Source organism: Neofelis nebulosa, chromosome 1, assembly GCF_028018385.1.
Source record: "Neofelis nebulosa isolate mNeoNeb1 chromosome 1, mNeoNeb1.pri, whole genome shotgun sequence".
NCBI lineage: Eukaryota > Metazoa > Chordata > Mammalia > Carnivora > Felidae > Neofelis > Neofelis nebulosa.
The window spans coordinates 154,141,610-154,167,307 of NC_080782.1; the positions used below are offsets into that span (position 1 = coordinate 154,141,610).

At 35.5% G+C, this 25,698-nt stretch overlaps 1 protein-coding gene across 1 annotated transcript; it reads left to right on the forward strand.

Moving 5' to 3' along the window:
- The first annotated feature begins 8,342 nt into the window (after window positions 1-8,342).
- LOC131485250 (olfactory receptor 14A16-like) lies at window positions 8,343-9,272 on the forward strand. Its single transcript, XM_058684547.1, has one exon. The coding sequence runs from the start codon at window positions 8,343-8,345 to the stop codon at window positions 9,270-9,272; it is 930 nt and encodes a 309-aa protein (XP_058540530.1).
- The last annotated feature ends 16,426 nt before the right edge of the window (window positions 9,273-25,698 follow it).

Below are 25,698 nucleotides of genomic sequence, written 5' to 3' on the forward strand. Positions count from 1 at the left end.
TTCTTGTCTTCTATGGGAGGGAGCTCACCATGCTGAGACTGAAGCAAGTGTGACTAGCAAGGGCAGTTCTGCCAGAGCAGTAGAGGGTAGAGGCTGGGTGTAAGCAAGTGAGGTAGCAAGGGCTGGCATTGCACTGGTTCCTGCAGATAACCCTTTGCTTACACTGAAGGGTTGGGGAGAGAGAAATTGTACCTGCCAGTTTTGTTTGTTTGTTTGTTTGTTTGTTTTCTGGAGGAATATCTTCATAAATGTTACTTGTCTGGGATATGCTCTGAGATGACCAAATATCATCCCCGCCCTGTGCCCCAAGTGCTGTTTAGATTATTATTTCCATACTGTGTATGTACAGGCTGTTTGCCCTGATTCCTCTCTAAGAGCAGCCCTATGCCTACTGGTTCTCCCCCAGGCAAACTTGCTGACTCCTGCAACACCAGGCTTTAAGCTCTGCTGGTTTTAAGTCTCACAAAATTTGACCCCTGTCACTTTTCCAGCCAATTTCTAGGGGGATTTGTGGCCCTGTGTGAGTTCTCCTGTGTGGTAGACCATCTCTCTTTCTTTTCTGACTACAGATACCTCCCCACCATGGTCTCAGGATCCATTTGTCTCCTAAACCACATCTCTGCACTTCCTATCTTCTTCAATATGGCTTCCTATTTACCTTTAATTGTGGAGTTTCTTCTGTCAGTCTTCAGGTTGATTATTGAAGTATTTACGTATTTTTACCTAGTTGAATTCATGGGATGAGGCAAGCCTGGTGTCTTCCTATTCCTCCACCATCTTCCTTTCTCTTAACCATTTCAATCTAAATTAGATTCTATTAAATTAATTCAAAAAACGTGTGTGAATTTCTACTACCAAGTGACAAGTGTTTTCCTTTATCCTGTATCTCTAGCCATAGATAATTTGAAATCACCTATTATTTTTTGTAAATGTCAAGACTAGAAAAAATTACATTACATTCTTATTATAAATTGCATACCACTGAGTATCAGTTGATTCAGCACATAATTTTTTGCTAAATAAATGTTTTATTTATGTGTATTTATTTTCCTATTTATTATTATAGGATTATATATGCATATATATGCATATATATGCATATATATGCATATCATATATATGCAATATATGCATTCATACTGTATGCTTTATATATATATATACATATATATATATTCAAATTATACCCTGTATACTATATATTTATTCACTGTTTAGAATGTTGCAATTTTTTTAAACCTAAAATATTTATAATTGAATTCAGTCCATGATCATATAAATATATAAAACTACCAATAAAATAAGGAATTATTAGATAATTACCCTTATATCTGGAGCAAATAAGGTTGAGAACCATCCATGTGCTCAGTATTTAATATGACAGAGTTTATAATCATTGAAATTGACAGGGAAATGATATTAAAGTTTATTTAATTGGAAAAGAGAAAATAAAGCTTCTATTCTTTACAGATGTCATATTTTCTAAATAACAAAACCCAAAATTATCTATAGTCAAACGTTATTTTATTTATTTATTTTTTAAATATTTATTTGTTTTTGAGAGAGGAAGAGAAAGACACAGAGTGCAAATGGGGGGTGGGCAGACAGAGAGGGAGACACAGAATCTGAAGCAGGCTCCAGGCTCTGAGCTGTCAGCACAGAGTCTGACACAGTGCTCTAATTTGGAAACCTCAAGTTCATGACCTGAGCTGAAGTCAGAAGTTTCACTAAGTCACCAAGGTGCCACAAAATGAGTACTCTTCTTAATACTCATCACCCATTTAACTCTTCCCTCTGTGAACCTCCCCTCCAGCACTCCTCAGTTTGTTCTCTATATTTAAGAGTCTGTTTCTTTGTTTGCCTTGCTCTTTTGTTTCCTCCGTGTTCATCTATTACATTTCTTAAATTCCACATATGAGTGAAGTATGTGTATGGTATTTGTCTTTCTCTGACTAACTTAACTTAGCATAATACTCTTTAGCTCCATCCATGCCATTGCAAATGGCAAAATTTCATTCTTTTTGATGACTAATATTTCATAGTATATATATATATATATTTAATATTATAATATATATAATATAATATAATATAATATAATATAATATAATAATATAATACCACATCTTCTTTCCCCATTCATCGGTCAATGGACATTTGGACTCATTCCATAATTTGGCAATTGTTGATAATGTTGTTAAACATCGGGGTGCATGTTTTCTTTCAAATCAGTATTTTTGTATACTTTGGGTAAATATCTCTCAATTTCTGGATGATAGGGTAATTCTATTTTTCTATTTTTGAGGAACTTCCATACTGATTTCCAGAGTTGCTGAACCAGTTTAGATTCCCACCAACAGTGTAAAAAGTCTCCTATTTGTAGACATCCTTATCAATATCTGTTATTTCCTGTGTTGTTAATTGTATCCATTCTGACAGGGGTGAGGTGATATCTCTTTGTAGTTTTGATTTGCATTTCCTTGATGATGAGTTATATTGAATATCTCTTGTGGCTGTTAGCCATCCCCTTGTCTTCTTTGGGAGAATGTCTATGCATGTCTTTTGCTCATTTCTAACTGGATTATTTGGATGTTTTTTTGGGGGGGAGTGTTGAGTTTGATAAGTTCTTCATTATTTTGGATACTAACTCTTTACCAGATAAGTTATTTGCAAATATTTTTTTTTCCATTCTGAAGGTTGGTTTCTAGTTTTGTTGATTGTTTCCTTCACTGTACTTTTTATCTTGATGAAATCCTAATAGTTTGTTTTTGCTTTTATTTCTCCTGTCTCAGGAGACATATGTAGTAAGAAGTTGCTACAGTTGATGTCAAAAAGGTTACTGCCTATGTTCCCTAGGATTTTGATGATTTCCTGTTTCACATTTAGTTCTTTCATCCATTTTGAATTTACTTTTGTGTATAGTGTAACAAAGTGGTCTAGCTTCATTTTTTTTTTTTGCTAAGCAATTTTAAAAAATAAGAAAAGCCTGAGGCATCTCAATGCTGTACTTCAAGTTATATTACTAAGCTGTAGTCATGAAGACAGTATGCTACTGGCACAAAAACAGACACATAGTTCAGTGGGACAGAATAGAAAACCCAGAAACAGACCCACAACTATCTGGTCAACTAATGTTCAACCAAGCAGGAAAGAATCTTCAAAGGGAAAAAGACAGTCTTTTAAAAAATCTGGTGTTGGGAAATATATATTATTATTATTTAAATTATAGAAATTTTAAAACAGTTGCATTTGAATGGTTTGCTTAAGTTAGACTTTTGCTCATTTGTTTGTTGGTTGGTTTTACTTAATAACTGAATGATAGAGAATGTGTGAATAGGTAAAAACAATACTAATTAGACCAAATTTTACAAGAGTGCTTTAGGAGTTTCAAGCTCAAAAAGAGAAATTGAACTTTAGGCTGTTAAGAAAATCCAGCTACAGCTGATAAAAAAAAAGGAAGAAAAGAAAGAAAGAAAGAAAGAAAGAAAGAAAGAAAGAAAGAAAGAAAGAAAGAAAAGATAGTGAGTCTAAATATAATGTATACACTGCATGCAATTTGGGTAATTTTGGTGTGTCTTGACTGGTCACAAAAACATAGCTTCTAGAAGGTAAATGAGAGCATCTTTGGCTAACTAAATCTGCAAAATGAATATCTATATGCAAAATAATATTTTAGATCCCAACCTTACACTAACCTCAAAAAATAATGTAAAACAAAAGCAAAAACATAAAATAGCTAAAAATAAAACTTAAGTTACAAAACTCTTAAAAGAAAACATTGGTATAGTTTCATGACAACTGATTTGGAAATGATTTATTGGTTATGACAAAGCACAGGCAACAAAATAAAGACTAGACAAGTAGGACTTCATAGAAATAAAATATATATATATATATATATATATATATATATATATATATATAAAATATATATATATATATTGCAATGAACAATATTATCAACTATGTACAAATTATATTTCTGATAAGGATTGATATCAGAACACATATATTACTCCTACAGCTGAAAAACAAGAATAAAAACAATCTCATTAAAACATGGGCAAAAGACTTGTATAGAAATTTCCATAAAGAGGATATACTGATGACCTATAAGCACATAGTAAGTTATAATTATTAGAGAAATACAACACAAAACCACAAGTTTTTGTCATTATTTCATTATAATGAAATAAAGTACGAACAATGTATGATTTGCTTATATGAGGTACTTAGAATAATCAAATTCTTAGAGACAGAAAGTGCAACAGTAGTTGTCATATGTGGAGAAAGAGTTAATGGGGAGGTATTTATTTTATTATTTTTATTTTAATATACTTGATACACAATATTACTTTAGTTTCAGGTATACAACATAGTGATTTTACAAATTTGTAAGTTATGCTATGCTCAGCACAAGTGCAGCTACCATCTGCCACCATACAAATCTATTACAATATCATTGACTTATTTCCCATGTTGTGCCTTTTATTCCTATGACCTATTCATTTCATAACTGGAAGCCTGTATCTCCCATTCCCCTTAACTAATTTTTCCCATTCCCCTCTTCACATCCCCTCTGGCAACCATTAGTTTGTTCTCTGTATTATAGATCTGATTCTTCTTTTTGTTTGTTTGTTTGCGTTCTTGTTTATTTATTTAGATCTATATATGAGTTAAATTATATGGTATTTGTTTTTATCAGTCTGACTTACTTCATTTAGAACAACACCTGCTAGGTCCATCCATGTTGTTGAAAATGGCAGAATCATATCCATTAAGGAAAATGATCCAAAATATAGAGAGAACTTAAATAACTCAACACCAAGAATCCAATTAAAAGTTGGACAGAATAGGGGCACCTGGGTGTCTCAGTTGGTTGGACATCCAACTTCAGCTCAGGTCATAATCTTGTGGTCTGTGAGTTTGAGGCCCATGTTGGCTCTGTGTTGACAGCTCAGAGTCTGGAGCCTTCTTTGAATTCTGTGTCTCCCTCTCTGCCCCTCCCTCGCTCATGCTCTGTCTCTGTCTATTTCCCTGTCTCTCTCTCTCTCTCTCTCTCTCTCTCCTTCTCTCAAGAATAAATTAGCATTATTGTTTTTTCAATGGACAGAATCTGTGAATAGACATTAGCCCAAAGAAGTAGTATTGATGGACAACAGATACATAAAGATTTACTCAACATTACTAATCATCAGGAAATGCAAATCAAAAACCCCGTGTTAGTTATTATTTTTAATGGGTATACAGTTTTAGTTGAGGAATATGAAAGTTCTAGAGGCGGGGGGTAGTGATTGTTGCACAACATAGTAAATTTACTTAATACCACTTACCTGTATATTAAAAATGGTTAAAACAGTAAATTTTTGTTTATGTATATTAACAAATTGAAAATGGTAATTAAAGTGTGCCTGGGTGGCTCAGTGGGTTGAGCATCTGACTTTGGCCCAGGTCATGATCTCACAGTCTGTGAGTTTGAGCCCCACATTGGGCTCTGTGCTGACAGCTCAGAGCATGGAGTCTGCTTAGGATTCTTTGTCTCCCTCTGTCTCTGCCCCTCCCCCACTAATGCTCTCTCTCTCTCTCTCTCTCTCTGTCAAAAATAAATAAACATTTTTTAAAAATGGTAATTAAAATATTACATAGTCTGCGTGCCCCTGGGTGGCTCAGTCAGTTGAGTGTCTGGATCTTGATTTCTCCTCAAGTCATGATCCCAGGGTCATGGGATTGAGTCTTGCATTGGGCTCTGCAGTGAGCATGGAACCTGGTTGGGATTCTCTCCCTCTGTCTCTCTGCCTCTCTCTCAAACTTGCATGCTCTCTCATTCCTTCTCTAAAAAAATTAATGCATAAATATAAATAAAATGTGAAATAGTCTGATGTACTGTTTAATGCAAAATGCTTGAACATGTGGTAAGAATAGACACTCAAAAACATTTTAAGAAACAGTTTAGTTAGAATCTATTAAAAATTGATATGACCATATCGTATATATACTAATTACCTTTCAAGAGACTTAGTCAAAGAATCATGTACGTACATCCACAGGCAAAGTATATAAAATGATGTTAATCATAAGGTTACTTATGGTGAAAAAAAACTTGCCAAAATATTGAATATCCATAATATTTAATAGTATGCTATTACATAAAACAGGAACCCATGTGAAATATTGTTGTGCGTAAAATGTAATTTTCTAAATTATGCATGGTGAATATCAGATGTTGCATTTTTATGATTATGTGTGCAAAGTCACAGGATGTGTACTGGATTCACATTCCAAATCTTGCATCTCCTATGGTCCCTGGGAAGACAAGTGGGAGTGAGATAAGTTTCACTTTAATTATGGTTTCCTACATTGCTTGGTATTTTACATGGATAACATTTGCATGTATACCCGTGTTAAAAATGAAAAACAAAAAACAAAAAACAAAAAACCCAAAACATAGAACTGGAAGGAAATAAAGCAAAATAGCATCCATGACTTAATGTATGGTCCTCAATCAAAATTTCAATTCTTGAATTCAAATGTTCTCTTTTCCATTAAAATCTTCATTTCATAACACATCAATATATAGAAAGGCACATCCTAAAACTATTTGTAGACTTGTGGTAATATGCTTAGCATGGAAAATTGCAAGAAGCAAATAAATTGTCTTTCTGAGTTGTCATAGGTCTGGGTTTTAAGGTTGCCTTCTGGTTCCTCACGGGATGCTCACTACAGTCAAAAACTTGGTAATTTCTTCTAATTAATTCCCATTCCATTTATGCAACTACAATCTCATGTGAAAGTCATAAGATTATTAAACTTGAACAATGTTGGAGACTGAAATAAAGCTTGCAACTCAGCAATTACACATGAATTGTAGAGATAATCAAGCATGGCTGATTGTGGAAAAAGCAGCTATTATGAATGAAAGTATCTTCTCAGAGAAGATACTTAAGAAAAATATTTCTTTCACACATATGAGAACACAGAATTAAGAGATGGAACAGAAATATGTGCCACATCTCAAAGTACTTACTTGGCTCTTCTCACTTTATACTGAACTGTTACATTTAATGAATGGTAAGAAAGAAAAAAGCACATACTTTTAGGGGTAAATTTGCTCAAGGTTTTTTTTTTTTTCCTGTGTCCTCAGGAAGAAGGAATTTTAACGTTGTTATGTATATCACCTGTAATAATTGGTGAGGATATTGTTCACCATTCTGTTTCAAGAACTAAGGGGAATGGAGAATGTTCCAATTATCGAACTTGTTGTCTCTGTATTCCTAGACCACCTATGTTTTGTTTAAATGAAAGTTAGAATCAAGGGGACAACAGATTATAGAAGTAGCCTTGACTCATTATTAAGTGATTATTGAAAGACTAATTTTATGGTTATAGTCAAGACACCGTTGTGGTGTTGCTATAGGGACTGAGTAAATAACATATTATGGGAATTGATTTATCATGAATATTCATGATGTGACAATTTGGGCATTTTCTATTTTTATCATTAATGTTAATATCTAGTAGAAAAATTAACAACCCATTTGCTTCTCTTCTATTCTGCCTTCTGCCTGCCTAATCTCATTTGACAAACACAAACATTTATATTTTTGTTTTTTTACTTAAATTTTTTTCAATGTTCATTTATTTTTGAGAGACATAGCGAGACAGAGCATGAGCGAGGGAAGGGTAGAAAGTGAGGGAGACATAGAAGCCACAGCAGGCTCCAGGTTCTGAGCTGTCAGCACAGAGCCCAATACAGGGCTCCAACACATGAACCATGAGATCATGACCTGAGCTGAAGTTGGACGCCTAACAGACTGAGTTATCCAGACACCCCTATATTTTTATTTTATTTATTTTTTGGTCAGGAGCAGTATTTGGCCAATGATCTCTAGAAGGAGTCATCATAGAAGGTAACTTTATTTTTGTTTTTTTCAGCTGCACATGTGAAGTATGTTAGCTACTTCCTAGAGAGATTTGTCTGAAAGGATTTATGACTCTCTGTTAGACTCCTAAGGCTATATATATATATATATATATATATATATATATATTTGTTCTACTAACCAACACTTGGAACTTTACTGGATTTTCTGCCTCTTTAAATTGTCCTTAAAGCCAACCATATTTCATTGACCTCTGAGTAAATATCTCAATATGGATGGTAGGGGGCTATTGCTGTATGCTGTGTATCTCTATGCTGGTATTCTGATGAGCTACACCTCACTCAGAACCAAACATTGCCAAAGGTCAAGTAAAGATGATATGACAATATCTGAAAGGACTAGTTATCAGTGTCATCTTTATTTCTGCAGATAAGAATTAGCGTGGCTGAGAAATAAGCCACCATGACCAACATAACAAGATTCTTGCTCATGGGAATCCCTGATGATCAGGTGCTACAGAGACTTTATGCTGCATTCCTCTTCCTGGTTTACCTAGCAGCACTAATGGGGAACCTCCTCATTTTCACCCTCACCACCATTGACCAGCATCTTCAATCCCCCATGTTTTTTTTCCTAAAGAATTTGTCTTTGGTTGATATCTGTTACATTTCTGTCACTGTCCCCAAATCTGTCATGAACTCTTTGACCAACAGCCATTCCATCTCTTTCATAGGATGTGCCTCACAAGTTTTCCTTGTTATTTTTCTTGCTGGCACAGAGTACGCCCTTCTCCTAGTGATGTCCTATGACCGCTATGCTGCCATCTGCTGTCCTCTGCACTATGAGACCATCATGAATAGAGGTGCCTGTGTGCAGATGGTGACAGCATCATGGTTTAGTGGGTGTGTCTATGGATCCATTCATGCTGCAGGAACATTTTCTGTTCCTTTCTGTGGTTCCAACATAGTGCACCAATTCTTTTGTGATGTCCCATCACTGCTCACACTTGCTTGTTCTGGACAGAAAACTCTAGAATATGCATTTATAATTGGTAGTTGTTGTTTTGGGTTTATATGTTTTATTTTATTGATTGTATCCTATGTTCACATTTTTTCTACCGTTCTAAGAATCCCATCTGCAAATGGGAGAGTGAAATGTCTTTCCACTTGCCTGCCCCACCTCACCGTGGTGACACTGTTTATCCTTTCTGGAAGCATCACATATTTAGCTAAAAATTTTAAATCTTCATCTTCAGTGAAAGTGTTGATATCAGTGCTTTACACTGTCTTACCCCCCATCATGAATCCTGTCATCTACAGCCTCAGAAACTGGGATGTGCAAATGGCCTTGGGCAAACTGATATCTGGGAAACTGTTCAGGATACCTTTTTAAATTTAAATACGTAAAATTTCATTAAAACGAATAATTTTATTGACAATAATTATTTCCAAAGAGATGCCTCCATTTCCCTTTGCAGGTCCAAAAAAACTCCGTAATTTGTTGCCTAACAGGGTACCAGGGTAAAATTTAACTCTCTTATGTAGTGGTCTAGGGTGTTGAAAAATTCTAATTAAATGGTTCTTTCCTGTTTTGATTGTATATCACAGTATTTTATTAGGGTAACATTCTAAATGATTTGTATTTATCATAGTATTCATAAGTGCATTATGATCACATAATCTTTTCAGGGTAGTCACAAAATATGGCACCTTTTACTTTTATTCTAGGAATATAGTTCATATTTAAAGTAAAAATGAGGTTTTATATTTTTTAAATTATTCGTAAGTATCCAGGTTTACTTACTAAATGGCAAGTTTGTACTCGTTGAGCATTGAAAAAATTATTTTTTGTTTTCTCAAGTTATTTGCATAAATCTTAAAATTTGAACTTAGAGTATCTTTTTGGTTATGCTAGTTAAATATTTTTTGGTGGGTATCAGAGGAAATCCATCAAAGGAGTAGTAAAATTGCTATGGTTACTGTTCATTCAAGAATTAAGAATATCTAAAGATGATGATGACAACATTCATCTGAAAGACCTGGTTCAAAACAGAATTTCAATAGGAACGCTTTATTTTGTTATAAATAAATTTAAAATTACCCAACATTGAAATGATATTGAACACATCTCTTAAATCTCTTTTTTTTCTTTTCTTCTTTTGTTCTTTTCTCATTCCTCAATCATTTTTTTTCATTCCTGTTATTTATTGTATTTGTATCATTTTTATTTTTTTCTTTATTTCCACTTTTTTTCCTTTTTTGGTCTTTTCTTTTTCTGTTCAAAAATAAATTTATTTTTTCTTACATCTACTCAATTATGAATTCCTCTCAAACTACTTTATAATCTACCTCTCTTCCCACTCAGATAACCCTACTACTTACAAAAAACATAATACTTCTACATTTTTTGTGATATTCTTGGTATAGAAATAAGGACCACTGAATCTGAGCCCAAGTGTTACCCTTGCCTATTCAACCTCCCTCCAGTGGATGAAGATGGCTTAAGCTTGTTACACATTTATATGTGTATGTGTGTATAACATGTATAACAATGCTTTATTTTAATCTATATCTATCTATTTATCTATCTTTCTATTTAGGATATATATATTTATGTTATGTATGTATGTATATAATGTATAATATTAATATATTATGATATATTATACTTATATAATAATATAATATAATATTATGATATATTATATTTATAAATATAATATAATATATTATATTATAGAATATATATATTCTTTCACTTCTCTGTCATTTTAATGTAATAACTTAAAAAGTATTATTTCTTGAGCATTTTTAAACCAGATTTGTGGAGAGAATATTTAAGCAAAATACTGAGTTTTCATGTTTATTTGGAAATATATAACACATTTGATCATTATATATTCAATTTACAATTATTTAATTTAAAATTTTAAGCTTTCCTGATGTTGAACTCAATTTTTTCTGCTTTATGTTCACTGTATTCTTCCAGTAGTTCTGGGTGTTACTTGGTGTAATTTGGATTCGTGTGCTCTCTCTTTCAGCCATATTAAATAACTCAACAATAATTTTCTCACTTTTCAAAAAGTATATCTAGGAACTGAGCACTTCTTACAAATTATAATATTACCAATCAGAGTTGCACCCCTATCACCTGTCATTCTGATTTTGTCATAGTAGAGACATTGTGTACTGCCTTTCTCCCTCTCCTTCCTTCAGTTCATTCTAGACTTAGAGACTTAGAGCTAAGTAAGGGTAGAACCGACACTAATGTCTCCTTGGGTCACATAAGGATAAGCCAAACCCTGTGTTCTCCATTGTTTTTTTTTTTTTAATATATGAAATTTATGGTCAAATTGGTTTCCATACAACACCCAGTGCTCATCCCAAAAAATGCCCTCTTCAATACCCATCACCCACCCTCTCCTCCCTCCCACCCCCTATCAGCCCTCAGTTTGTTCTCATTTTTTAAGAGTCTCTTATGCTTTGGTTCTCTCCTACACTAACCTCTCTTTTTCTTTTCCCTTCCCCTCCCCCATGGGTTTCTGTTAAGTTTCTCAGGATCCACATAAGAGTGAAAACATATGGTATCTGTCTTTGTTTGTATGGCTTATTTCACTTAGCATAATACTCTCCAGTTCCGTCCACATTGCTACAAAGGGCCATATATCATTCTTTCAACAATAGCCAAATTATGGAAAGAGCCTAAATGTCCATCAACTGATGAATGGATAAAGAAATTGTGGTTTATATACACAATGTTCTCCATTGTTTTTCACCGTTGGTGTTTCTCATGTTTGAATTATCCCACTCAAATGTAGTGTTCCCAGGGTTCAGATGGCAAATATACCTTGTCCTTGATGCTTCCCCTGGCTGGAATGCTTTCCTTTTACTAAATATTTTCCTTGCTTTGTAATGCTGAATGAAATAGAATTCTGTGTGTGTAATTCTTGTCTGTGATCCATAGTAAAATTTGATGACTCTAAGTTCAAGTAAACACAAACCAAAGATTTAACCAACCTAACACACAATGTGATTAGTTCTGTTGAGTACAGATGAATGACTACATTACAACACAAATCTAGAACTAGTATGATTTTGTGAGTTAATTTGCACCAAATTAATAATTAGTATGTTTCCTTTGATGGTGGATTTCTGGGATTTTATTTGGAGATGCTGGTCATTTTTATAACATTGATATTGAGGGGAAAATTGTTAACAATAACACTGAACCTACAACTCTATACTGACAAATTATTTAATAAATTTAATTAAAATATATTTTATGTGATTTGAAAGGAGACTATTAATTCCTCTAAACATAGTAACATAAATTCTGAACATTGGATTCATCACCTGAATAACAAATTACTTTTATGTTTGTTATTACATTTCCCCAACATGTGCTCAGATATTTCCATGTCATATGTAAGTCAATACAATTTCTTAAAAATATATATTTTACTATATAATATGGAAGTCTATACATATATCAAAGGCTATTGATATATCTATAGTCTTTAACCAACTCTTATAAAGAGATTATTTCTAGTTTATGGCTGTTATGAATAAATGCCCAAATAATTTTGTACATGTAAAATTTTATTTGCATTCCTGATGACATTTAGGACAGCTGTATAAAAGTAGAATCTTTTCCCCTCAATATCAAAGTTATAAAAATGGCCAGCATCTCCAAAAAAATCCCAGAAATATGCTATGAAAGGAAACATTGAAGTATTCAAAATAATTGCCTTAAAAATATAGATTGTTTTGGGTAGCATGGACATTTTAACAATAATAATACTTACAATCCATGAATACAGAATAACTTTTATTCGTGTTTGATTTAACTTCTTTTTTTTTTTTTTTTTTTTTTTTTTCAATGTTTTTTATTTATTTTTGGGACAGAGAGAGACAGAGCATGAACGGGGGAGGGGCAGAGAGAGAGGGAGACACAGAATCGGAAACAGGCTCCAGGCTCCGAGCCACCAGCCCAGAGCCTGACGCGGGGCTCGAACTCACAGACCGCGAGATCGTGACCTGGCTGAAGTCGGACGCTTAACCGACTGCGCCACCCAGGCGCCCCTGATTTAACTTCTTATATAAATGTCATAGTTTCAGTCTGGAAGTCTTTCAGGTCCTTGGTTAAATTTATTCCTAGATATTTTATTCTTGTTGATGCAATTATGAAATTGTTTTATTAATTTCCCTCTCTGACAGGTGATTGTTATGGTATAGAAACACAATAAAACTTCGCATATTGTGTGTTGCAGTTACACTGAATTTAATTATTAGTTCTACTAATATTTGTATAATCTTTAGAGTTTTCTGTAATAATGTCATGTTATTTGCAAATAGTGAAAGTTTGTTTCCTTTCAGATTTAAATACCTTTACTTTTTCTTTACTAATTTGTGTAAGATTGCCAGGTCATGTTGAATGAAAGTGGTGAGAGTGGTGAATATGATGTTAGCTGAAGCCTTGTAATATGTAGCCTTTATTACTTACAGGAATCTTCTTTCTATACCAAATATATTGAGTTCTTATCATGAATGGATGTCGAATTTTGTCAATTATGTTTTTCTGCATCTATTTAAATAATCATATTATTTACATACTTGTGTTACTGTGGTGTATCACACTGATTGGTTTGATGATGTTGAATCATCCCTGCATCCCTGGAATAAATCCCCTTGATCATGGTACATGATTATTTTAATTCACTGTTGAAAGTGTTGTTAATATTTGATTTAGCAATGTGTCTATTAATTCCACTGTCCATTTTGCAAGTGGATTTTTTTTTGCTTTTGAGTTGTATGAATTTTGTACATATTATGGATATTAACATTTTATCAGATAACATGATATGCAAATATTTTCTCCCATTTTGTAGGTCATTCTTTCATTTCATTGATTACTTGCCATACAAAATCTTTTTAGTTTTATGTAGTCAATACAATTATGCTAGGGGACATTAACAACAAACTGATATCAATGAACAGATCATTTAAACAGAAAATCAAAATGTACACGATGGCTTCGAATGACACACTGGACCAGATGGACTTAAAACAAACACTCAGAACATTCCATCCTAAAACAGCAGAATGCACATTCTTTTTTTTTTTCTTTTTTTTTTTTCTTTTGCATCTATACTTATCAGGGAAATTGGCCTATAGTTTTATTTTCTTGAAATGTCCTTGTCTGTTTTTTCTAGTTATTTTTTTAAATTTTCTTAATTTTGTTTATATATTGAGAGAAAGAGAAAGCACAAGTGCAGGAGAAGCAGAGAGAGAATCCTAAGCAGGCTCCATGCTGCCAGCACAGACCCTGATGTGGGGCTTGAACTCACAATGCTATAAGATCATGATCTGAGCCATAACCAAGAGTCAATTAACTGACTGACCCACCCAGGTGCTCTTGTACTTGTCTGATTTTGATACAATCAGAGAAACTAGACTTTAAAACAAAGAATGTGAAAAGAGACAACAAAGGGAACGATATAATTATAAAAGGGACATTCCAACAAAAATATCTAACAATTGTATATACTTATGCACTCAAGATGAGAGCATCCATTTGAAACAAAAATAATAGTAAACATAAAGAAACTAATTGATAATAACACAATAATATTACTGGACAAAAAAAACCCACTTACATCAATGGACAGATCATCTACACAGAAAGCCAACAAGGACACAATGGCTTTGAACGGCATACTGGAACAGATGGATTTAAAATATATGCTCAGAACATTCCATCCTAAAACAGCTGAAGGCACATTCCTTTCTTTTTTTTATTTTAATGTTTATATATTTATTTTTGAGAAAGAGAGAGCAAGAATGTGTGGGGGAGGGACACAAAGAAAGGGAGAGAGAGAATCCCAAACAAGCTCTGCACTGTCAGCACAGAGGCTGACATGAGGCTCTCTCTCATGAACCATGGGATCATGACATGAGCCAAAATCCAGAGTTGGATGCTTACTGACTGAGCCACCCAGGAGTCCCTGAATGCCACCCCTTCTTGACACTTTTGCTAGTAGCAGCTCATTAGTCTGACTAATTGAGTGGCACAATATTTCATCATAGTTTCTGACTAGTGAGAATTTTCTTGCAGTCATCCCCAGCCTCATGAGAGGACTTGTTCTTCATTTCAATCAAAGGTCACCCTGTTAATTTTTCCTCCTCCATCAGAATCATTTTCTGAAGGATCCCACGTAATAAGGTCCTAATTCTCTTGAGATATAATAGTTCTCACTTTAGTAAGTGGTAATCTGCGCCCACATCTTTGTCACCTTACATGCTATATTTTCTAAGCATTTCTCCTACCATTGAATTATTTTGTATGTAATGTCTGTATTAGAGGAACATGCAGCTTTTATATCTCTTTCTAAAGACAACATTTTCCTAGCTTATCCCAATTTTGTCCTTACTTGTGATACTTTTTTGTGGCATTCATAACATACAGAGCAATGGTCAACCTACCACTTACAATAACTCGCTCACTTTTTCTTCTCCATTTTCCCTTCCCCACTGTTTTGTATAAGGTATCTAACAAGAGTGTGGGCACTTTTCAGGATGCCCTCATACCCACACACTTATCTGAAACACTCAAAACACTTGGCCAAGTCTCCAAACATGAGGGTGGAGAGCAACCTTGGAATTTCCCACAGACCAAAGGCTTTCTTCCGAGCATGACTCATTTACCCAGTTGTGGTTTCCTCCTGGTTGGCTTGACAATTGTTGGAAGGTGAAGTGACTGTAAAGTATCTCCCAAACTAAAAGACATTGAGGCTAAATAACAAAGCAGTGCACTCCATACAGTTTACAAAGAGTTTTATTCAGGTCCACTTACTAACAGAAAAGGTTGAGCAGGAAACGATCCAGCTATATAGTTATGCTCTGCAAAGTATGGACCTCAATTTAAAATTTTATATATTTGTATAAAATTTTATAAAAGAGGACATGTACAATGGTATTGTAGTGATATGAAAGTCTTGACATGCTTTTAGGAAGATGGCGGCGTAGGAGGATGCTGGGCTCACCGCACATCCTGCTGATCACTTAGATTCCACCTACACCTGCCTAAATAACCCAGAAAACCACCAGAAGACTAGCAGCAGAATGGAGTCTCCAGAGCCAAGCACAGACGAGAAGCCCACGGAAGAGGGTAGGAAGGGCAGAGAGGGGGTGTGCACTACACGGACTGGTGGGAGGGAGCCAGGATGGAGGGGCTGCCTGCTGGCCAAGCAGAGCCCCTGAGTCTGGCTTGCAAAAGCCGAGGGGCTGGATGGAGGGTGTTCTGACAGCAAGCAGGACTTGACATCTGGAAGGTTATAAGCTAACAGCTCTGCTCGGAGAACAGGAGGGCTGGAGGACAACGGGAGGGAGAGTTGTTGAGCTCTGGAAAACAGAGCTCAGTTTGGCGGGGAACAAAGGCACTCACCAGCTCCATCTCCCTCGCCCACCCCCAGCCCAAATCCCAAAGGGAACCAGTTCCTGCAAGGAAACTTGCTTGCACCATGCAAACACCCAATGCGGTGCTTCTGCGGATCCATCCCTCCACCGGATCTGACTCCCTCCTGGTGCTGCAGGGCCCCTCCTGAAGCGGATCTCCGAAGGAAAAGTGAGCTGAGCCTACACTTCCTGCCCCTGCGTACCTTGCCAGTCCACCCCAGCTAATACGCCAGATCCCCAGCACCACAAGTCTGACAGTGTGCAAGTAGCCCAGATGGGCCATGCCACCCCACAGTGAATCTCGCCCCTAGGAGAGGGGAAGAGAAGGCACACACCAGTTTGACTGTGGCCCCAGCAGTGGGCTGGGGGCAGACATCGTGTCTGACTTCTGCCCCGCCCACCAATGCAAGTTATTCAAGACAACACAGGAGAAGTGCCCCTCAGTTCTGCACCACACCAGGGACTATTCAAAATGACTAAACGATGGGGCGCCTGGGTGGCGCAGTCGGTTAAGCGTCCGACTTCAGCCAGGTCACGATCTCACGGTCCGTGAGTTAGAGCCCCGCGTCAGGCTCTGGGCTGATGGCTCAGAGCCTGGAGCCTGTTTCCGGTTCTGTGTCTCCCTCTCTCTCTGTCCCTCCCCCGTTCATGCTCTGTCTCTCTCTGTCCCAAAAAAAAAAAAAAAAATGACTAAACGGAAGAATTCCCCTCAAAAAAACGTCCAGGAAATAACAACAGCTAACGAACTGATCAAAAACAATTTAAACAATATAACAGAAAGTGAATTTAGAATAATAGTCATAAAATTAATCGCTGGGCTTGAAAACAGTATAAAGGACAGCAAATATCTATTGCTACAGAGATCCAGGGACTAAGGAATGGCCAGGAGGAGCTAAAAAATGCTATCAATGAGCTGCAAAATAAAATGGAGACAACCACAGCTCGGATTGAAGAAGCAGAGGAGAGAATAGGTGAACTAGAAGATAAAATTATGGAAAAAGAAGAAGCTGAGAAAAAGAGAGATAGAAGAATCCAGGAGTATAAGGGGAAAATTAGAGAACTAAGTGATGCACTAAAGAGAAATAATATACGCATAATTGGTATTCCAGAGGAGGAAGAGAGGGAAAGGTGCTGAAGGAATACTTGAAGAAATCATAGCTGAGAACTTCCCTGATCTGGGGAAGGAAAAAGGCATTGAAATCCAAGAGGCACAGAGAACTCCCTTCAGAGGTAACTGAAATCGATCTTCTGCATGACATATCAAAGTGAAAGTGGCAAAATACAAGGATAAAGAGAAAATTCTGAAAGCAACTAAAGATAAACGTGCTCTAACATATAAAGGGAGACCTATAAGACTCATGACTGATCTCTCTACTGAAACTTGGCAGGCCAGAAAGGAATGGCAGGAGATCTTCAATGTGATGAAGAGAAAAAATATGCAGCCGAGAATCCTTTATCCAGCAAGTCTGTCATTTAGAATAGAAGGAGAGATAAAGGTCTTCCCACACAAACAAAAAATGAAGGAATTCATCACCACTAAACCAGCCCTACAGGAGATCCTAAGCGGAATCCTGTGAGACAAAGTACCAGAGACATCGCTACAAGCATGAAACCTACGGACATCACAATGACTTTAAACCCATATCTTTTTATAATAACACTGAATGTAAATGGACTAAATGCGCCAACCAAAAGACATAGGGTATCAGAATGGATAAAAAAACAAGACCCATGTATTTGCTGTCTACAAGAGACTCATTTTAGACCTGAGGACACCTTCAGATTGAAAGTGAGGGGATGGAGAACTATTTATCATGCCACTGGAAGTCAAAAGAAAGCTGGAGTAGCCATACTTATATCAGACAAACTAGACTTTAAATTAAAGGCTGTAACAAGAGATGAAGAAGGGCATTATAGAATAATTACAGGGTCTATCCATCAGGAAGAGTGAACAATTATAAATATCTATGTGCCAATTACAGGAGCCCCCAGATATATAAAACAATTACTCACAAACATAAGCAACCTTATTGATAAGAATGTGGTAATTGCGGGGGACTTTAACACTCCACTTACAGAAATTGATAGATCATCTGGACACACGGTCAATAAAGAAACAAGGGCCCTGAATGATACATTGGATCAGATGGACTTGACAGATATATTTAGAACTCTGCATCCCAAAGCCACAGAATATACTTTCTTCTCGAGTGCACATGGAACATTCTCCAAGATAGATCACATACTGGGTCACAAAACAGCCCTTCATAAGTATACAAGAATTGAAATCATATCGTGCATACTTTCAGACCACAATGCTATGAAGCTTGAAATCAACCACAGGAAAAAGTCTGGAAAACCTCCAAGAGCATGGAGGTTAAAGAACACCCGACTAACGAATGAGTGGGTCAACCAGGAAATTAGAGAAGAAATTAAGAAATATATGGAAACAAACGAAATGAAAATACAACAATCCAAAAGCTTTGCGACACAGCGAAGGCAGTCCTGAGAGGAAAATACATCGCAGTCCAGGCCTATCTCAAGAAACAAGAAAAATCCCAAATACAAAATTTAACAGCACACCTAAAGGAAATAGATGCAGAACAGCAAAGGCAACCTAAACCCAGGAGAAGAAGAGAAATAAGAAAGATCAGAGCAGAAATAAACAATATAGAATCTGAAAAAACTGTAGAGCATATCAATGAAACCAAGAGTTGGTTTTTTGAAAAAATAAACAAAATTGATAACCCTCTAGCCAGGCTTCTCAAAAAGAAATGGGAGATGACCTAAATAGATAAATTCATGAATGAAAATGGAATTATTACAACCAATCCCTCAGAGACACAAGCAATTATCAGGGAATACTATGAAAAATTATATGCCAACAAACTGGACAACCTGGAAGAAATGGAAAATTCCTAAACACCCACACGCTTCCAAAACTCAATCAGGAGGAAATAGAAAGCTTGAACAGACCCATAACCAGCGAAGAAATTGAATCAGTCATCAAAAATCTCCCAACAAATAAGAGTCCAGGGCCAGATGAATTCCCAGGGGAGTTCTACCAGATGTATAAAGCAGAGATAATACCTATCCTTCTCAAGCTATTCCAAAAAATAGAAACGGAAGGAAAACTTACAGACTCATTCTATGAAGCCAGTATTACTTGGATTCCTAAACCAGACAGAGACCCAGTAAAAAAAGAGAGCTACAGGCCAATATCCCTGATGAATATGGATGCAAAAATTCTCAATAAGATACTAGCAAATCGAATGCAACAGCATATAAAAAGAATTATTCACCATGATCAAGTGGGATTCATTCCTGGGATGCAGGGCTGGTTCAACATTCACAAATCAATCAACGTGATACATCACATTAATAAAAGAAAAGAGAAGAACCATATGATCTTGTCAATCGATGCAGAAAAGGCCTTTGACAAAATTCAGCACCCTTTCTTAATAAAAACCCTTGAGAAAGGTGGGATAGAAGGAACATACTTAAAGATCATAAAAGCCATTTATGAAAAGCCTACAGCTAACATCATCTTCAATGGGGAAAAACTGAGAGCTTTTTCCCTGAGATCAGGAACACAACAGGGATGTCCACTCTCACCGCTATTGTTTAACATAGTGTTGGAAGTTCTAGCATCAGCAATCAGACAACAAAAGGAAATCAAAGGCATCAAAATTGGCAAAGTTAAAGTTAAGCTTTCACTTTTTGCAGATGACATGATATTGTACGTGGAAAATCCGATAGACTCCACCAAAAGTCTGCTAGAACTGATACATGAATTCAGCAAAGTTGCAGGATACAAAATCAATGTACAGAAATCAGTGGCATTCTTATACACTAACAATGAAGCAACAGAAAGACAAATAAAGAAACTGATCCCATTCACAATTGCACCAAGAAGCATGAAATACCTAGGAGTAAATCTAAGCAGAGATGTAAAAGATCTGTATGCTGAAAACTATAGAAAGCTTATGAAGGAAATTGAAGAAGATATAAAGAAATGGAAAACATTCCATGCTCACGGATTGGAAGAATAAATATTGTCAAAATGTCAATACTACCCAAAGCTATCTATACATTCAATGCAATCCCAATCAAAATTGCACCAGCATTCTTCTTGAAACTAGAACAAGCCATCCTAAAATTCATATGGAACCACAAAAGGCCCTGAATAGCCAAAGTCATTTTGAAGAAGAAGACCAAAGCAGGAGGCATCACAATCCCAGACTTTAGCCTCTAGTACAAAGCTGTCATCATCAAGACAGCATGGTATTGGCACAAAAACAGACACATAGACCAATGGAATAGAATAGAAACCCCAGAACTAGACCCACAAACGTATGGCCAACTAATCTTTGACAAAGCAGGAAAGATTATCCAATGGAAAAAAGACACTCTCTTTAACAAATGGTGCTGGGAGAACTGGGCAGCAACATGCAGAAGATTCAAACTAGACCACTTTCTCACACCATTCACAAAAATAAACTCAAAATGGATAAAGGACCTGAATGTGAGACAGGAAACCATCAAAACCCTAGAGGAGAAAGCAGGAAAAGACCTCTCTGACCTCAGCCGCAGCAATGTCTTACTTGACACATCCCCAAAGGCAAGGGAATTAAAAGCAAAAGTGAATTACTGGGACCTTATGAAGATAAAAAGCTTCTGCTCAGCAAAGGAAACAACCAACCAAACTAAAAGGCAACCAAAGGAATGGGAAAAGATATTTGCAAATGACATATCATACAAAGGGCTAGTATCCAAAATCTATAAAGAGCTCACCAAACTCCACACCCGAAAAACAAATAACCCAGTGAAGAAATGGGCAGAAAACATGAATAGACACCTCTCTAAAGAAGCCATCTGGATGGCCAACAAGCACATGAAAAGATGCTCAATATCGCTCCTCATTAGGGAAAGACAAATCAAAACCACACTCATATATCACCTCACGCTAGTCAGAGTGGCTAAAATGAACAAATCAGGAGACTATAGAGGCTGGAGAGGATGTGGTGAAACGGGAACCCTCTTGCACTGTTGGTGGGAACGTAAATTGGTGCAGCCATTTTGGAAAACAGGGTGGAGGTTCCTGAAAAAATTAAAAATAGACGTACCCTATGACCCAGCAATAGAACTGCTAGGAATTTACCCAAGGGATACAGGAGTACTGATGTATAGGGGCACTTGTACCCCAATATTTATAGCAGCACTCTCAACAATAGCCAAATTATCAAAAGAGCCTAAATGTCCATCAACTGATGAATGGATAAAGAAATTGTGGTTTATATACACAATGGAATACTGTGTGGCAATGAGAAAGAATGAAATATGGCCCTTTGTAGCAACATGGTTGGAACTGGAGAGTGTTATTCTAAGTGAAATAAGCCATACAGAGAAAGACAGATACCATATGTTTTCACTCTTATGTGGATCCTGAGAAACTTAACAGAAACCCATTGGGGAGGGGAAGGAGAAAAAAAAGGTTAGAGTGGGAGAGGGCCAAAGCAGAAGAGACTTTTAAAAACTGAGAACAAACTGAGGGTTGATGAGGGGTGGGAGTGGGGGGTGGGTGGGTGATGGGTATTGAGGAGGGCACCTTTTGGGATGAGCACTGGGTGTTGTATGGAAACCAATTTGACAATAAACTTCATATATTGAAAAAAAGAGTCTTCACATGCATTTCAAAGATCTTATATACACCTAATTAACATGTAATATTTAATTTGATTTAATAGAATCACTTGTGCATAAGGAAGAAGAGTGATGATGTTATATTTAACATATTTATGGAGGACTAAAACAAGCCTCTCTCCATTCTAGATTGGTGGACATTTATAAGGAATTCATGTCCAAGGGCCCCAGAGCACATAGCCTCAGGAGGACCACCTAGTGGATGGTCTGACAAGTCAGAAGGCTAACATTGGAGTCACTAGTGTAATCTCTCATACATTTCTCAAACTTTTCCAAAAAAATAAAGGAGAAGGAAACCTTCTAAATGCATTCTATATGGTCAACATTACCCTGACACCAAAAGCAGACAAAGACACTGAAAAAAAAAAAGGGAAAAATCAAAACAAACAAACAAATAAAAAGCCAATGGCCAATATAGGTTCAAATACACTCACCAAATCATTAGTGAACCAATCTAACTATATATTAAAAAAAAAAAGTTACTACAATCAGGTGGTATTTTTTCCAAGGGTACAAGGATAGTTCAACATTTGTAAACCAATCAATATGATACATTCATTAACAACTGAAAGGATTAGAACCCTATTACCTTAATAGATGCAGAAAAAACATGAGACTATGAACAACATCAGTTTGTGATAAAAAAAAAAACTTGCAATGCAGTAAGTTTATACGAAACATGTATCAATTAATAAAGGCCAAATATGAAAAAGCCAAAGCAAACATCATACTCAATGGTGAAAAACTGAAAAGTTTTTTCTCTAATGCCATGAGCAATACAAAGATATCTACTTTCACCCCTGTTAATGAACGTGGTACTGAAAGTCCTAGCCACAGGATCAGACTAGAGAAGAAATAAAAGGCATCCAAATTAATAAGACAAATGTAAAATTTTCACTATTTTCAGATGACATAATACAATGTATAGGACACCCTCCAGACTCCACCAAAATCTACTAGAATTGATAAATTAATTCAGTTGCAATTTTATATGCCAATAATAAGGTAGAGGAAAAAGAAATTAAGAAAACAATCCCACTTACAATTGCACCAAAAGAGTAAAGTCCCTAGGAATAAACTTTGCTAAGGAAGTAAAACACCTACCCTCTGAAAAGTAGACTGATAAAAGAAATTGAAGATAACACCCAACAAATGCAAAGATATATTATTCCCAGGTACTGGAAGAACCACCATGTATTGTAAGAACCACAATTGTTAAAATGTCCATACTACCCAAAGCAATCTAAAGATTTATTGTAATCCTTTTCAAAATACCAACAACATCGTTCACAGAACTAGAACAAATAATCCTCAAATATGTGTGCAACCACAAAGACCTCAAATAGCCAAAGCAATCTTGATAAAGAAGAATAAAACTGGATCATAACAGTTCCAGATTACAAGATATACTATAAAGGTTTATTAATCAAAACAGTATTGCACCGGCACAAAAACATACACATAGATGAATAGAACAGAATAGAAAACCCAGAAATATAACTCGGGCTTTATAGTCAATGACACAGGATGCAAGAGTGTACAATGGGGAAAAGAGAGTCTCCAACAAATACTATTGTGAAAATTGGGCACCTTTATGCAGAAGAATGAAAGTGGACCACTTTTTACACCATATACCAAAATAAACTCCAAATGAATTAAAGACATAAATGTGATACCTGAAACCATCAGACTCCTAGAAGAAAAGTTAGGCAGTAATTTTTTGACTTTGTCTGTTGAAACATTTTTCTATATATGTGTTTTCAGGCAAGGGAAACAAAAGCAAAATTAAACTACTGTGACAACATCACCAAAATTAATAATCTTTTGCACAATGAAGGAAACAATCAACTAAACAAAAAGCCAACCTTTTTTTTTTCATTTTATTTATTTATTTAGCTATCTATCTTTTTTTTTAATATATGAAATTTACTGTCAAATTGGTTTCCATACAACACCCAGTGCTCATCCCAAAAGGTGCCCTCCTCAATACCCATCACCCACCCTGCCCTCCCTTCCACCCCCCATCAACCCTCAGTTTGTTCTCAGTTTTTAACAGTCTCTTATGGTTTAAGCCAACCTTTTTTTAAAGGCAGCCCATTAATGGATGAATGGATAAAGAAAATGTTATATATATATATATATATACATATATATATACATATATATATGTATATATATATATATACACACATACATATATATGTGTATATATAATATTTAAATTTTATATAAATATTTATAATTTAAATTTAAATTTTACATAAATATTTATATATATTTTATATGAATATATATATTTCATATATACACACACACGCACACACACAGTGGAGTATTACTTGGCATAAAAAAGAATGAAATCTTACCATTTGCAACTACATGGATGGAACTGGAGGGTATGAGGCTAAGTGAAATTTGTCAGTCAGAGAAAGACAAAACTCATTACTTCACTCATATGAGGACTTTAAGAGATAAAACAGATGAACATAAAAGAAGGGAATCAAAAATAATATAAAAACAGGGAGGGGGACAAAACAGAAGAGACTCATAAATATGGAGAACAAACTGAGGGTAATGGGAGGGGTTGTGGGAGGGGGGATGGGCTAAATGGGAAAGGGGCACTAAGGAAGCTACTCCTGAAATCATTGTTTCACTATATTCTAATTTGGATGTAAATTTTAAAAAAAGAAAAAAATAAAATTAAAAAAAAATAAAGGCAACCTGTTTTGAACAAGACATTTGTAAATGATATATAAAATAATCAGTCAATATTCAAAATACATAATAAACACACAGTACCAAAAAAAGGAGAAATAAAATAAAAAACAAAAATTCAATTAAAAAATGGGCAGAAGACCTGAGTAGACATTTTTCCAAAAAAAAAAAAGATACACAGGTGGCCAAGTGATGCATGAAAAGATGCTCAAAATCACTCATCAGAGAAATGCAAATCAAAACCACAAGATATCACTTTGTATCTGTCAGGATGGCTATAATCAAAAGCACTAGAAATAGCCAAGTTTTGGAGAGGATGTGGAGAAAAATAACCTTCATGAATTGTTGGTGGGAATGCAAACTGGTGCAGCCACCGTGGAAAAAACAGTATGCAGGTTCAAAAAAATATTAAAGTGGAATTACCATATGATCCACTAATTCCACTACTTGGTATTTACCAAATAAATTAAAACACTAACTGCAAAAGATATATGGCCTCTATGTTTAATGCAACTTTGTTTTCAATAACCAATATATGGAAGCAACCCAAGTATTCATCCACAGATGAATGGATAGAGAAAATACCATTTATGGCACAAAATCAGATATATACATCAATAGAACAGACAATAGAGCTGAAGTCAGATGCATATATATATATATATATATGCATTCATATATAAATATATGAACTTCCTCATACATGTATGTATATATGTATTAATATGGTGGAATATTACTTAACCATAAGAAGGAGAGTTTGGCATTTATTTTTTTTTTAATATGTTTATTTCTGAGAGAGAAAAAGAGAGACAGAATGTGAGAAGTTGAGGGGCACGGAGACACAGAATCCGAAGCCGACTCCAGTCTCTGGGCTGTTGGCAAAGAGCCTGACATGTGGTTCTAACTCACAAACCATGAGATCATGACCTGACCCAAAGTCAGAT